The 16,375-nt window shown below is 41.1% G+C and overlaps 1 protein-coding gene across 1 annotated transcript in view; it reads left to right on the forward strand.

Moving 5' to 3' along the window:
• The window catches only part of BABAM2 (BRISC and BRCA1 A complex member 2), a 135,663-nt gene extending 119,748 nt beyond the window's left edge, over nt 1–15,915 (forward strand). The window contains exon 12 of the mRNA XM_081186464.1: nt 11,961–15,915. Coding sequence (XP_081042590.1) covers nt 11,961–12,024 — 64 coding nt within the window. The 3' untranslated portion in view covers nt 12,025–15,915. The remainder of the gene's footprint in view (nt 1–11,960) is intronic.
• The last annotated feature ends 460 nt before the right edge of the window (nt 15,916–16,375 follow it).

The following is a 16,375-nucleotide window of genomic DNA, read 5'->3' on the forward strand; positions in this document are numbered from 1 at the left end:
ATTCCATCTCAGCATTGTTGTATATAGCAAAAATTCAAGTATTAAATAAGGGATATAATTACATTTAGATTATTTTATTCAATGAAAGTATAGGATCTCTTATGGCAGACAGTACATTTTTTAAAAAGTGTAGCTTCCCCCCAGTGCCCAGAAATGAGTACTCTTTAATTATGTATTGATCTACATAGTGAAATTCTTCACAAGACGATTTCTGCTCTCCAGAATGTGAGCTGAATATCTGGTGAGAGATATTTCTCTGCTATTTCCTTCTGTACCCTAAATATGTGTGTGGACACCTTGAAAATGAGCATGCATGCAGCATGCATCTTTTGGCCTGAAGGAAGAGGGAAAGAAATCCAAAAGAAGCTGAAGAATTGCTGCTAACTAATGTTGGTTTTAACTTGAGTATTCAGCTATTGCAGTAGAATATGCTAAACTAGAATACTGCCATGGTAAATATTTGGTATTTTTCATACGACCCAGTAGTAAAGTACTTGAACAGCAGCAGTGCTTTCAGTGACTCCCATCTTCATAGAGAGTCTTTGAGTACAGTTGCCCAACTACCCATGGATCCACCGGAGAGTAATACTGTATTGGCCCGAATATAAGCTGTACCTGAATATAAGCCACACCTTTAAAATTGGAGGTGGGGGGGGAAGAAAAAAAGAAAAATATCCCAAATGTAAGCAGCTCCCTTCCTCGCTGCTCCTGGCTACATACTGGGGGGGGGGGAGCCATGCTGCTTTGCGGTCGGCCTTTCCCCTTCCTCACTCTCTCCCTTCCTTGCCTTGGGGGAGAGGACAGGGGACTATGCATGGGGCGGGCACCGCTTTGCCATTCTCCTGGCTCTGTTTGCCCCACGCTCCTGGCTGCATACCATAAGCGTGCGAATATAAGCCGCACTTTAACTTTGCTTGGTCGGAATTGGGGGGGGGGGAGTGAGGCTTATATTCAGGCCAATACAGTAATACTTAGTCCCCTTTTAACCAGTTTACCAACCAAAAATGATTGGGAAAGTTTCTTTCTGGAATTCCATAGGAGCTCATCTCACAACCAAATGGAAATGATGACTTGATCTCTGCATTTGAATGTGGAAGCTGATACTGTCTAGATTTATGACAAATAATTGCCTGTTCTTCAGAGCACATGTATAATGACTTAGATAAACAAACACATTCAGTCTCATTTTGAAATAGTGTGTTTGATGGACCAACCCAACAAGATGCTCTCCTAGAACACACAAAACTTTTCATCTCTTAATGTAAACTTTTATGTCCCATGAGGACAGTCAAACACAACTAATGCATAGGAAACAAAATATATGGAATTTTCTTTTTACTTTTTTGGAACAAAAGAATTGTAGATGACAGTAATTAGAAATAGAAAAAGATTTTAGAATGTTAATTTGAATGTAAACAGAGCTTAATTTGAATGGAAGTTGATTTTTAATAAGGCCTGCGTCTTTCGTTAAGCATAATTGAAATGTTTTACGTGACCTTGGGATGTTCATAAACTTTGTTTATTGAGCAAATGCTTAACGTAAGACTTTCTTTTCTAGATCATAGGGATACTTCTGAGTATAATGATACATTACAGTTCCATCTAATCCTGTTATGAAATGTGACCTACATACCAAACCATACTTGAAACAAGAACTATTTGCAGTTTTAAATTCTCGTTGTTTGTCTCAATAAATAGGACTTTAAAACTGCTAGGCATACATAAGTTAAAATGAGACAAGTCCATAAACATTTCATTGTATTCTTTTGTCCCACTTTTAGTTAGAGTGACTGTCACACCAGCTGTGACCTGGGGACACGTGATCAGGCTCTCTCATTAGCCAGTGGCAAAGTTGGGCAACTTCCAGAGACCTTCATTAGAAAGGTGTGTACTGCTGATTGGACATCCAACAAATTGCTGCTGACCTTTAGAATAAACACATAGTGGAGGATCTGTGTGCACGTGCCGCGGCTGCCTATGTAGGTGGCAGATATGGAGGTGAGGGAGACCGAGGATCCCAGAGCCATGCAGTTGATTGCCCAGTGGTAAAGTGGGTTACTTCCTCTCAAGCTGGCTCCCCAGAGTCCATTTGTTGCAGAAATTGAAGAATCCCGCAAGCTACACCCTTGAGACTTTAGGCATTGCTTTGTAGGAGCTCAAGTTCTGATTCACAGAACTTAAGCTCCTGCCTGCTGTACCCTCTCATGCTCCTAGCAGCAAGTAGCAATTTTGAACTCTGGCAGTCACCTCTGACCCGCCCCCCCAGCAGTTTCAGTGCTTGATTGCCACCACATATGCCAGAATCAGCTTGCCAGAAACCACATAAGCTCACCAGTCTGACAAGGGTAGTGCACAGAGGTTGGTCCCAGAAGAGGACAACAGTGTCAAAAATTGTACAGCAGTGAAATAGCAACCTGCCTGATGATCAGGATCAGGGTCTCTCATGTGAGTATCTCTGGATGGTGGCCTTTACATGTGTGAGAGGATCTGTCTCAATGTGTTGCTTGCTTGTATGTGTGAATAAAAGAGGGTATTTCCATCTGTCAGTCCGTGTGTCCTCTGTGGGGTTGTGCAGAAGTCTGGCATAGACCTTGCACGTGAGCTTCAAAATAATCCATTTGAGCTGCAGCGCAGGTCAATAATTCCCTGATTATTATTTTTTTATTCAGAGAACAAAAATCATCCATCATATTTATCTTCTTAGTGCCATCTATGCCCCATGATGTTTACATGACAGGTCACTACTTCAGTGGGCTTACGATATAAAATTGACACACGGAAACAGAGGAAAGGAGGAAATGGAGGCAGGGGTATGTTACTGTTCCTGAGTGATCTGGAAACATACCATTTGAGGGGAGCACTTCATAAGCAGTTTTCTTTCCTGCCACACTGCAACAATCAGCTGATTAGGAAAGACGTTTGTCCTATCACTTTTTGAGTTAAGTGACTAGTGGCAAAAGATGCCGTGTTGTGTTTGTACTTCAGACAGGAAGGTGCACGTGGTTTTTATTTTATACATCAGTACTCTGCCATTCCTCCAAAGAACCCATAGCTCCTTGTGTGTTATTTCAAAGCAGTCGCCAACGAGGCATTGCACCGAAACCACAAGGAGCCAAAAAGTTTTGAAGTGTTTTTCCATGGCACGAGATGCAGTGACTCTGTTTCACTTTCCACAAAAGCCATGCAGATGTCTGTCCACCGCTATGGCTAAAATACCTCTTTGGGATCAGTTTCTACGCGTTCTTAAATTTCACATTTTTGCCTTGATCACTTCAGTTATATAAGTAGTAATAAAACTAAATATCTTGAAATCACTTGTGTTTTTTATAACCATCCCCACCCCTAGTGCGTGTCTCTGGGTCAGTGCATTTGGAAAGGTAGTAACCCTGTCTCTCAGAGCATCCTATTATCTGTCTTTTGTGCTTTTAAAGGTTAATTACTGGGAGTTGCACAAAAAGAGCCAGCCAGACTATCTGTGGTCAGGGAAGGGTTGGCCCTCTCCTCGTCAAATGCCCAAGAACAGACTGCTGTGGGTGGCAAGCATTTTCAAAACAAGTTTTCTTTGTTTCAGGACAAGTTGCTGCAAGAACAGGGAACTATAAAGCCTTTAGAATTACCAGTCTGAGCTTCAAAAAGTGTATAGTCAGAGGGATTTACAAGAACTTGGATGCACTTTGTGGCCACACTGTTGACATCCTTTATGTAACATGACATTATTATGAATTGGCAACATCATAATTACAGTCTGAGATGAATAGGTCAAAGACACAAAGTCATATGATCTTTGCCCTGGTCTTTCTTGAGTTTAGCTCTAGCTTTCATCTCATCTATGGAAGAGAGTGGAACGCTCTCCAGATTTTCCCTGGTCTGAATTATTTTGATTAGAAGGGATTTGGTCTGGATTGCAAAGCCTTTGATACTGAAAGTCTACTCTTGGCCTGCTTGCATAAATCATGATGGTTGGGCACTGTTGAGATGGAGTGACTCCTAATAAGATAAACAGAAATGCTTGATAAAAGCCACATTACTATGGTGTTCTCATGTTAATATTTCTGAAAGGCATTTTCTTCCACCTTTTTCCATTTATCACTTGGCCTCTGATTGCAGTGCCGAGACAAATGCAAGAAGAGAAGTTGTAATTAATATTATGATTCTTAGTTTGTCCTGTATAAGTTTAGTGTTACTCTGGGCTACGTACAGATGAAGAGAAGAAACAGGTCAATAAATACCTTAAAATGCACTTTGGAAACCATGCCAATTCTCCTGAAACCTTTTTTAAAAATGCAGAATTGCCCTTGAATTCACGGTTCTATTCAGACACGTGAATCTTCCAGCCTGATATGTCTATCATCTCTGCAACCCTTTACCTATGTTTCCCATAAATCCCAAATTTGTCATCCAGTGCCTCCTGTCTCTGGGCTCCCCATAACTGCCCTTTGGGCTCTTTCCAAATGCCTGTTTCTCTGCTTTTGTCCCTGCTTACTGGCCACAGTGAATAATCATCCTGTTCCTAATCTCCCCCAGTCTTAGAAACTGGGATAGAAAAGCTAAGAGCCAAATGGCTTATGGCAGACATGTCCAATTCCCAAGAGACTGTGATCTACTCCCAGTATAAAAAAAACTGGCAGTGGTCTACGCATTGCCATTGGAGGGAGGAGGAACGTGCGTGGGGTGGGTGGATTGCCCAGAGTTGTTGAGCTTTTTGTGGGGAGGATTGCACAGAGTTTTTAAGCTTTTCCCCGTAATTTTTTGTACACAATAAGGATCCTGCAATCTAACAGGATCAGCCAGGGATCTACCGGTAGATTGCAATCTACTGGTTGGACATCCCTGGCTTATGGGATCCTGGGTGTGGGCACCAAAACAGAATGTCTAGTCACCACTGGGGGAGGGAATCAGCAACACTTGTTATTTATTATTTTGATAAGCATGAATTAATACGCAATTTACATAAGTAAGGTAAAGGTAAAGGGACCCCTGACTATTAGGTCCAGTCGTGACCGACTCTGGGGTTGCGGCGCTCGTCTCGCTTTATTGGCCAAGGGAGCTGGCATACAACTTCCGGGTAATGTGGCCAGCATGACTAAGCTGCTTCTGGCGAACCAGAGCAGCGCACGGAAATGCCATTTACCTTCCCACTGGAGGTACCTATGTATCTACTTGCACTTTGACATGTTTTCAAACTGCTAGGTTGGCAGGAGCAGGGACCAAGCAACGGGAGCTCACCCTGTCACGGGGATTTGAACCGCCGACCTTCTGATCGGCAAGTCCTAGGCTCTGTGGTTTAACCCACAGCGTCACCCGTGTCCCAATTCACATAAGTAACACATTGTTAATATCACATTTTAGCAGAAATTGTTAATGTATGTTTAATTTGGTGTTGACAATAAAAATATTGGTACCATGCTTCAGTTTTCAAAACACTCTACTCTTTATTGTTAAACTCCTTAATATATTGTCTATCCTTAACATATACTTTGAGGCTTCAAAGCCCATACATTTCTGTAATCCTTGAGTGTCAGCCAGGTGCAAAAAATGGCACCCAGACTTTTGGAGGTGCTCACAAATGGAGAATCTGGTGCCCTGCTAATTTTGAACCCTGATCTCTACATGAGTTTTTCCATAATCAAACTGTGATCCTTCATTTTCATTGAGGTATATCCATATAGCTTACCATCCCCTTCCCAGCAGCTAAAATATTTGTGACAATATTTGTGATTTTAGCTTTAGAGTGATTGATACGAAAACACTTATTAGCTGGGGTAAGCACACCAGAAATAACTGGCACATCTCTTGAAAGCCACCAATAAATAGAAGCACAAGTGAGATTAGTTGACACTGCCCTCGAGTAAGAATAACCGTAGAGCATTCAGTGGTCTTGTAGAAGGAAATGGCACATTACATAATGTTGATGACTACTCTGCAATTTATTTATTTTCTCTTAAAGGCCTGTCACTTGCTATTGAAAATTGGGGTTAAGTCAAATCATTCTGTACTGGCGATGAATTGTCTACTTTAGGTGCTGACTTTACACTTCATACTTTCAACCATCTTTGGACCATCAACTGATGTTTGCTTTTTCTTCTTGAAGACACTTCTTGACATTTAAGGCACTGGGGCAACTATAGCCAGAGTATTAACAGATAGAAGTACGTCAACATGAATAGTTATATCATGGAAAGAAGGCTTTGAGGCTCTCACTGTCAAATGGCATGGCATCAGTGTGCTTCTTAAGCAAGTGAAATGTGAAGTTTTCCTTGATAGCTTCTAGAGTATGGATGGTGAAAGAAACTAATGATTTGCCTTGTATTGATACGTCCTTATAGTGTATTTATTGAGCCTTTGAACCCCAGCTTGCTGGATCAAAATCAGTCCTTCTTGGAACATTAGGAAGAGGAGGTACCACAACTCTAGGGCCCTGACTCACAATTTGGCTAACCTGGTCAGTGTGTTCCTCCACGCAGGGTCATTTAAAAGACAACAACCCAATTCATATTCCTTCTTTCTTTCGTTTCCTCTTCCTTTGCAACAGATTTTGTTGAACACACAGGAGTGTGACAAACCTCGTTTCTATCAGTCCCCCATCCCACTTTCCCTAACTGCAAATTCACAAAACTTTGCTGCATGGATTTAGACTGTGATGAGAACGAGGACTGAATATAAGCTAGGATAAACAGCAGCTGAAGCATGTGAGAAGGTTCCTAATGAATTATTACACTAATAAAATGGTGACAACAATATTACAAGGTATTATTTGTCAGCTGTCTTGGAAGGATTCGAAATAAATATATTAAGTACAGTGGTACCTTGGTTTGCATACGTTTTGGATTACAAACACGTCAAACTCAGAAGTGCATGTCCTGGTTTGCAATCTTTTTTGGATTACAACCCTGGTTTTTTTGGATTACAATTTTTTTTGAGGCCCCGTTGGCAAAAGTGTGCCTTGGGTTACAACCTGTTTTGGTTTACAAACGGACCTCCGGAACGGATTACGGTTGTAAACCAAGGTTCCACTGTAACTGCAGATGTTGAAATGCAGTGCCTTTCTTTCCCTGCCTTGAGCTCCACTGCGGTTATGGTCCAACATCCCCACGATGGGTTGTTTCATAGGGAGAGTTCCTTAAATCCCTCCCTCTAGCTATCCAAAGCAGCTGATGCCTTTGGTGTGAAGGAAGGGGATGTGAAACATACAATATTATACCTTCTGTTGGTAGCGGAAATGCAACATTCAGCTTTCTTTCACTCACCTCTCTCTTGTCTCACTATCACCGATACCACTGACCCTAACTTAGGGGATGGGGGTGGGGGACTCCCAAGCATAAATGTTGCACTAGTTCAGCCTTTCTCAACCTGTGGGTCCCTAGATGTTGTTGAACTACAACTCCCATCACCCTTAGCTAGCAAGGCCAGAGCTCAGGGATAATGGGAGTTGTAGTCCAACAACATCTGGGGACCCACAGGTTGAGAACTGCTACACTAGTTGATGCAAACTGAACAAATTCACATATCTTGTGTGGGTTCTATGTACAACAACTGCACACTATCACCAATTTGAAGTGCAAAGACATTTTTTCTCCACTCTAGTACTGCCAAGCACAACAACAGAATACTAAATGCTAGGTAATCTATGGTCACCCACATGCTATGGTACCTGGGAAGACACATCACGTGACTTAAATCAACACCACATACCAGCCTAGCGAAACTGCTGAAAACATGTAGGAGGAAATGTACCTTGACAAATTATTACAAAGTTCAGGAGGTGAGAGTGGAAGATCCAGCATGCCAGTGGCATATGATAGACATTAGGAGCGAATATAAGCAGCACGTGCACAGCTCATTTAATCATAGGGCCAGTGTAACATTTTCTTTAAGTTTCATCACATCATTCTTTGTTGTTGTTGGCATCCGTCTGTCTTGAGAGACAATGGAGTGCGCCTCCGGGGGTGAAGTGTTAGCAGCACCAAAATGACCTTCCTGGGGCACAAGCCTAGGCAGTGTGCATGGTGTGCCTGGGCTGCCCAGATGACAAGACCCACCCTGTTGTTGTTCTTGCTGTTGTTGTTTTATATTTATCTATACCCCGCCTTTTTCCCTGAAAGAGACTCAAGGCAGCTTACAGATAAAACAAGAACAACTAAAAAGAGAGCTGTGCTTCACGTGAATAGAAATTGTTCTGTTCCGCGTTTCACATGTACAGAAATGTTTTTTTGTTTTGATGCTTCTCAAGATTAACTTGGTTTTTTGTTTCTTTCACAGCAGTCTTTTGTAAATTATGGTGAAACTGTTTATCCATTTGAATGCTATTTCCATCTGTTGCAGGGCAATAGCTTCTTCAATCTATCTCTCTTTTGTAGTAGCAGTAAGACTCTGGTATCAGCTACCCACATTTCAGGCATGCCAGATGGTATGGAGGTGAACTGCCATCTCCTTCCCTTGCCCTCAAGTTGTTACAAATTAGTTTATAATTGTGCTTTCCCCCCACTCCTTTTCCACAAAGAAACTCTCAGCACAACTTGTAACTTCTCTTTACATTTATAACATTATTCAGTTAATCCTGTTTTTTCTTTTTTTAATGGTGATCTGTATGGCTGTATCTTGTTTGCTTATTCTGCAGCATGATTTTTAAAACTCTTATGAAATTGCACCCCAGTTGTAAGTTGACTAAATCTTTCACATACACATTTTGGCTTCTGGACTGGCACGTGTGCAATTAGCACTTACACTTTGCATGCTTCTTCCAGTTTCATGGTACCTAAACATGTGTGTGTGTGTGTGTGTGTGTGTGTGTGTGCGTGCGTGCGTGCACACACACACACAGTTCTTTCCTCTTGGCCCTACTTCCTGCATACACCTTATTTCCTCTTTTATTTTTATTTGGCAAATATAACAAGAAGAAACATCCTCAGCTCACATTAGCACATCATTTTTCTCTCTCACACACACAACAGACACACAGAGTCCTTATGTCCAAATAAATATCCAAATGAGATTGACAATTAGAAGATATACATTCAAATGTGGAAAGGGCAGGAGGTCTTCAGACCACTAAACAGTGGGTGGTGAGTGTTTTATACTTCATGGCTGGAAGGATATTCTCTTTGCAACCATAAGGGTTTGTAGGATCACACCTTTTCTATTTTGGTTGATATCCAGCCTGTGGTAACTGCACTGACAGCAGTCAAGAGCTTTCAGCGCTTCTTGTGGAGGTCACTGCACACACAGAGATGACTTTGTAGACCTTTAACCAATAAAGTGGTTTGTGCCCCTTTCCACAGATATCCAGTTTGGTTTTTAAACTGTGATTTTTGTTTGTTTATTTATTTATTTATTTTAAAAATATTCAAACGATTTCCTTGAAAGCAAAAGCATCTTCAAACAATTCCATATAACATACAAATATAATGAGACATGGTAGGAAAGATACAGAGTTTGCGTATCATTTTGACAGTTCCACTCTCCACTCTTTTAATCATTTCTTTTATTTCGTCTCAGGTACATTTAAGTGCAAATGTAGTGTCTCTGATAAGGCAGATCAGAGTATTCCTGTTTTAAGGCAACCATGACAAATCTGAGTCTGTTTTCAGCAGTGGTGATAGAGGATATAACATGTGCATCACTCCCAAGTTTCGTATTGATATGCCTGTTGCATTCCTTTTTTTATTCTGCAGTCTACCCTTTTGCTCCCAGACAGTACCATCAGGTTCCAACAACCAGTTTGAGGCAGGGAACAGGGGGCTGCATTGATTTTTACTGTGTTCCATCCCTCAAGATGATAGTAAGGTGCAGTGTGGCGTATTTTGTTTTACATACCAAGCCAATATTGTGAGCAACTGCATAATTTGCCCAAGGCTTTGTCTCCGTTAATGGTTCCCACAGGTCCAAGAATGGGTGGGGGATACACTCACTCTATAAAACACTGCCTCTTACAGAAAAATATGAACACAAGAAGTGGCCAATATAAAAAAATGGGGGGAGGATATATTGCATGCAAGACATTGTAAACAGAGGTATCATTTTATTCTTTTCTGGTTAGGACCCCTGTTAGAAGATGGGTGAGCTAATTTCTGCAAGTCACAAAAATCAGAGCTTTGTGTAAACAAGGAAAGGAAGAAGAAACACATTGTGCTTAGCTCTGATGAAGCCTAGTTGCACAATGGTCGTTTAAGCATTGGGTTCATTTTGTGTCAAGCAACACATGTGTGAATATTCAGGGAACCGGTGGCAAATTGTTTACACTGTTGGACAATGAGGAAATTTGCACAGCATCCTTCTGGATTCCCCTTCTACAGAATGTTCAAAAGGAGTTGGCTTGTTTGTACAGCTAGATCCCATTTGCATTTCTATGATACGGTCAGATGTCTTTGTGATAAAGTCAATAGCGTTTCTTGAGTCTGCTTTAGGTCAAGGGAAGTTTTGAATAGCTGGGAAGTGGGCTACTTTGTTTTTGACGTATTCCAGTTTTGTTATTCTATGGTTACTCAGGTTTTCCAACCTCCACCATTCAGAGGAATAATTGGAGTTCAGAAGCTGATAATGTCTCTATCCAGATTGTGACATTCAGAGCTATTCCCTCCCTCCCCCCCTTTACTTGCTTTAGGGATGCTTGGCATAGAATTTGTATTAAGAAATGCCTGGGATTTTGGCAACTTTCTTCATAATAATCATTGTAATAAAGCAAAGGATATAATTCATAGCTACCTTCTCTCCAGAAATTTACCCAGAACAGCATGAGAGGAAAGAGAAATATTAATCTGTAGAATAACTCTTCTACAGAAAAAAGAAAGGGAGGCTAGTGTCTGCTCAAATTTAAATTTTAGCCTAGCAAGTGAGCAGTAGTGGATTACATTTGCTGCTCTTCTTCAATTACAAGATGCAGATCATCATGAAACGGTTTGAATTTATTCAACTTTGGGGTAAATGTAACATTCTCTGCCCATTATTGGAACAAGAGAGGATTCTGAACCTAACCCTTTTAAAAATGTTCAGTTAATGCACTCATCAGTTCCAGGACATACACAAAATATTCTGATTTTAAGTTACTGTAAAATACCATGTTTTTTCTCAAAAACCTGAATTAACTGATCCCCTTAAGATCAACTCTGACTGCCTCTGGCAGCCCTGCTCTGCTACTTACCTGAAAGCAGATTTTAGTTTACGACCAGCTGCAGTATTTATTACCTCCATTGGTTGCTCTTCTAAATATCCGTGCCCTATCACCATGGATGAATCCAATTAACCCAGAAACGTGATAATCAAAGATGTTAGACGTGCTCTACCACCTTCACTGAAGCAAATGGTATGACAGACAATGTCAGGCATGTCCATCTCTTGAAGTTCTATGGAGGGGAGTACATTTTTCATGTTGATTGCTGCAAAATACTGCTCTGTTTAGTTTAAAAGAATTAGAGTTATTATATCTGGGCTGAGGGAGACAGGAGAGAGAGCCATTGTTGATGATACTTAGCTGCCTACAAAATCTATTTCAGTGGGAATGATAACAGATTCCATGACAAAACACCAATAAAGAATCGCAATAAAGAGTGGCTGGGGTATAAATAACAGGGAAACTCACTGAGAGTAAGATTGAAGTGTGCAAACTGGTCATGGTTCAAGACCTAAGAGACATATCTGCTGTTTGGTGTTTGTTTGTTTTTTAAATGAAGAGGAATATAGCCCTCTGACATAGCAAGGATATCCCTTATACTTTATTTGGGGCTGAGAGATCGTGCTGCTAGACTTGATCTGAGGCAGGCACAGGTGTTACACAAGGAGATTTTTAACTGAGAAAAGTTCTCAATCTGTCTTGAGGTTTGCACATTAGAAGATCTTGCCCTGTGCAGTATGTTCTCTGTTTTGTTCTGTGAGACCTCCGGGTATAGGGCAGTATATAAATTCTAATAATAATAGTAAATAATTTTGTTCTTTACTAACTTCAACACTTTTCTTTCCTCCACTAGGGCTCATTTCAAAACATTTGTCCCTCAGTTCCAGGAGGCAGCATTTGCCAATGGAAAACTCTAAGACAACCTCATCTTGCAAGGATGCCAAACAGAGTCTTATGTCATTGCCTGTCAACAAATTGCAAGATGGCTTCCCGCAAGTAGTTTGGACTTCAGTCTCTTGGTGTGTTTTGCCTCTGGGGTGCTGTTGTGATCACCACAGATTGAATTTACTCTTGTCTATATGAGGACCTTGGCTGACTAAACATTTTTTGCTATTTTTTGCTCATTTTCCCTACATGCAAACACATTTCTTATTTTATCTGTGTGATCAAAATTAAAAATAATTTGCATAGATGTGCCCCCCCTCCCCGTGATGCCTTATTTATGAATTATTTTTCTATACCAGTGTTTCAGGCTTTCTTGTTAACTTTTCTGTGATGATTGACATATTAGAAGTAAACAGAAAATAGATGAGCAAGAAGCCTTGTTAGACAAAGTACTGCCGTATTATGCCTTTGTAATTATTTGTGTTCAAGGTTTATCTCCAATTGAGTCTGAAAGAACAAAACCAGAGGAACATTTTAATTGCTACAGAAGGTAGTATGATGGCACATAACTCTTAGTGCTTCTAACTGGAAGTCCCCCATGTTGTAGAATTCTGCTTTGTACTCTTGTTATCAGTACCAAATCTGAGATGAGCTATCTTGTCACTATCCAGTATGTTACTAAGAAATGTCTACCATTTGAATACCAGTAGTGTCTAAAAATTAAATGTGTAAGTTATGATGAATTCACGTTTCACGTCACAGCACTGATGAGAAACACAAATGCCACTATTGAAACAGGCTTTTAAGGTCAACAGTGTCATTAGTGCCTTTATTAATTTATAATGCATAGTCTTTCAACCTAAAATGTATGGTTTAGTTCACATCTAGATGACTTTATGAGAAAACATAATTGGATGCATCATTCTTTCTTATACAGGAATTGTACATTCAGCATCTGAGCCATTTGTTGTTCCTTTCCTGTGATACATTTCGGCAAGCCGCTTGTCTGACTAGCCCATGGACTAACTTCCCATATTTTGTAAATAGCTCAGGGTGCTTTCCAACAGGGAATCAAACGTTCATAAATAGCATGTGGAAAACATACTTTAGTTCCGTTGTGATTCACAGAACAGAACTGAATAATTTCTGCTGTTGTATCCAGAACACCTCTAGTTGCCTAATATGTCACTATACCTCGAAATGTAACTAACATTATAGGGTTGTATCTAAGTCATACTTTGAATGGCTGCTTAGTGGGATAGAACCCATAGAACATCATTCTTAGAATGTTAGTGGACAGTACACTTTATTATTACTACCCAATTACTTTGTCCCAGGGATTGGATGCACCTGGTTAGCAGGCCTCTTTCTGCTGGCATTGTGTGCACAAGGGAATCTTGCCACCTGGTCCAGCAGGCTTTGTCTCTACTGCTTCCCCTTGCCATTGCACTACCAGGAGTTGTACTTTAAGGCTCCCAATTGCGCATTAGTGCAATTAGTTTACTGACGAAAACAAAAATATGCCATTTTTCCACCGTAAACCATGCCCAAAGCAGATTGCAATAAACAATTTTTTTTAAAATGTGGAACATTTTTTGTAAAAAAATGTTGGTTTTTTTAAGCACCAGCATATTCAAACAAGACAGCATCAACAATTCCAAAATCATAGGATAAACTATTACAATGAAGTAATCTAGACTTAATGCGGGATAAGTTCAGAACAAAATTAACAGACAGGTAAAATAAATGCTAACCCACGTAGCTAGTTCCAGTCTTGCATTCCAAGGGGCTGGCTTAAATACAATTTGGAGCGGGCAGGGTCTTCTTACCAGACTAGATCTGCTTTCTCCATCCAGGTGCCCTCCAGGTGTTCTGCCTTACCATTCCCATCACCCCTGACAGTTGGTTGTGCTACCTGGGACTGATGGGAATTGTAGTCCCAAGTATCTGAAGGACTTCCACGGTCCAGAGCAGCCTTGTTTGAATACAGCTCAGAGGACAGAGGTCTTCTCACCAGGCTAGGTGGCTTACAGGGCCTTCTACCTCCACACCAGCATGTTGGGCTCAAATCTTTTGAGACATGTGCACACAAGGCCAATTTTCCTACATCGTACATGAATCCTGCATGTAGTCAATATTATATTGATGTTGCTTCTAGGTAGGATTGGTCAGCGTTGGCCAATAATGGTCAATTACATGGTCAAATATTCAAATATATAGGGGTGGGGTTTTTTTTAAAGTTAGAAAAAGACAATGCTGAATATAAAAAACTCATCTAGAACTCAAAAGTCCATTTCTTCCCAGAAGCTTTCCAGAGTACCATATAAGATCACATAGAGACCCTTGCTCCCCATATCAAGTGCAGTAGACTAGTTCCATGTAGAAAATGTGTTTTGTGATTTGCTCCAGTGCAACTTTAGTCCCAGGTACATAGCATCGTGGCCTATGCTTAGAACGTACCAAAGTGAGCAAGATTGCATCTCCCTTCTGGTTCAGTTCTATCAGTGATGGATCAGTGTCTAAAAACAAGTTGGCATTGTTGTTGTTTAGTCATGTCCGACTCTTCATGACCCCATGAACCAGAGCATGCCAGGCACTCCTGTCTTCCGCTGCCTCCCGCAGCTTGGTCAAACTCATATTAGTAGCTTCGAGAACACTGTCCAACCATCTTGTCGTCTGCCGTCCCCTTCTCCTTGTGCCCTCAATCTTTCCCAACATCAGGGTCTTTTCCAGGGAGTTGGCATGGCCAAGCATTAATGAGCATTTAAGAAACCACAAATTGGCAGGTTCTCAGTTCCAAATACAATGCATGCATAGAATTGGATGAATAATAAGTGTGAGAAGCTAATCGCCTCCATCTGCTTCTTTGCAAAATAAACTGCCTCACTTGTAACCTGCAGGTACCCGTAAGCATGCTTCTACATTTACTCTTTTCTCCTTTTAGATGACACCATTCAGCCACTTGTTTAGACAGACAACCTTCTCCCAAACTATTGCATCGTCACTTTTTTATAGCTGGTTTACAGTGGGTTTTTAAAAACCCCAAAATACTTCTATTCCAGATGCAGCTACTCACTTATTACCTTCACTTCTGTTTTCTAGTGAACCTGACAACAGTGTGTGAGAAAGGGAAATCTTGTCGGTTCACTTCTGCCATGTAATTTCTTTTCATTAAATTAGTACTGTGGGCTCCACTATTGATGCACACATGTCTTTACCTTTTTTTGACTAGGCTGCCCTCCTCTTTCCCAAAGCCTGGTGAGAGGGAAGTTTTGGCTTATGGTTATAAAAACCAGAAGCCTATTGTTAGCATGTGGGAACTTGCTCATACACAGCCGCTGCAGATCAAGGGTATCGCTAGTAATAGGTCATGGGGGGAAAATGCTTTTATTGTTATTAGCTGGAAGGGCTATAAGATGCTTTGACATCTGTGCCAATATTCTCCTTATACTTTATATTTACATGGATGCATAAAAAAGAAAAAAGACTTGCATTAAAATGAATTGGACTGGTTTCAAATCACCCTTAAAGCCAAGAAGCTATCGGGGTCCCCTTCAGAAGTCACTATCTCTAAGCTTAACCTCCTTCAAAGGCTTGTGAAACTAGAAATTGAGATGACTCGGCTATTCTGAGCAATCAGAAGGAAGCAAATATAGGAGATACATATTTCTAAATGTCCATTATGAGCCCAGACAGATGTGATGTGGTGGTGGCAGAGCCCAGTACAGGATTGGATCTGCTGCTCAGTCTATACCAGCAGAGACCAAAGGGTTGGCAGGAAGTTTCTATGGCATTCCCCCTCCCTTCCTTGGTTCAGTTTTTGAATACCTTCTTGCTGGATTTGTAGCCCATGTTCGTGAGTTTGAGAAATGATCTACATGCATGATTTATCTCTTGTCATTAAAATCGTACGTTTCCATGCAGGGATCCGATTGCAATTCCTCTCATTTCACATTGTTTGTTGAAAGGGCACCAACGTTGTCAATTCCCCCCCGCCCCGACCACCACCACCACCAAGGTGAGGACGGTAATGATAGAGAAAATGTGGTGTGCACATTGCTGTTTCCAGCTTTGCCAGTGAAAACAAACTGTGCACGTTGTTTCATCTGTGAATGGATAGTATGTGACGAGCACCTCCAAAGTTGGCACCCCAGGTGTTAACCTGGTTCATCTCCCCCTAAATCTAAGCCTACCTAGGATGGAGCAGTTTATAAAATGGGCTGATGGCAGCTGATCCCTCCTCCATACTTCCAGTTGACCTGCTCCTAGAAAGCACGAGTCCAAGCAGTATTCTGCTTGATTCATGCTTTCTAGGCACAGGTGTGAGCGGTTTCACCCTTGCCCATCCTTTCCCAGAGAAAACCTGCTCTTCAGTGCTAAATC

Source organism: Podarcis bocagei (assembly GCF_964188305.1).
Source record: "Podarcis bocagei genome assembly, chromosome: 3".
In the NCBI taxonomy this organism is placed as follows: Eukaryota; Metazoa; Chordata; class Lepidosauria; order Squamata; family Lacertidae; genus Podarcis; species Podarcis bocagei.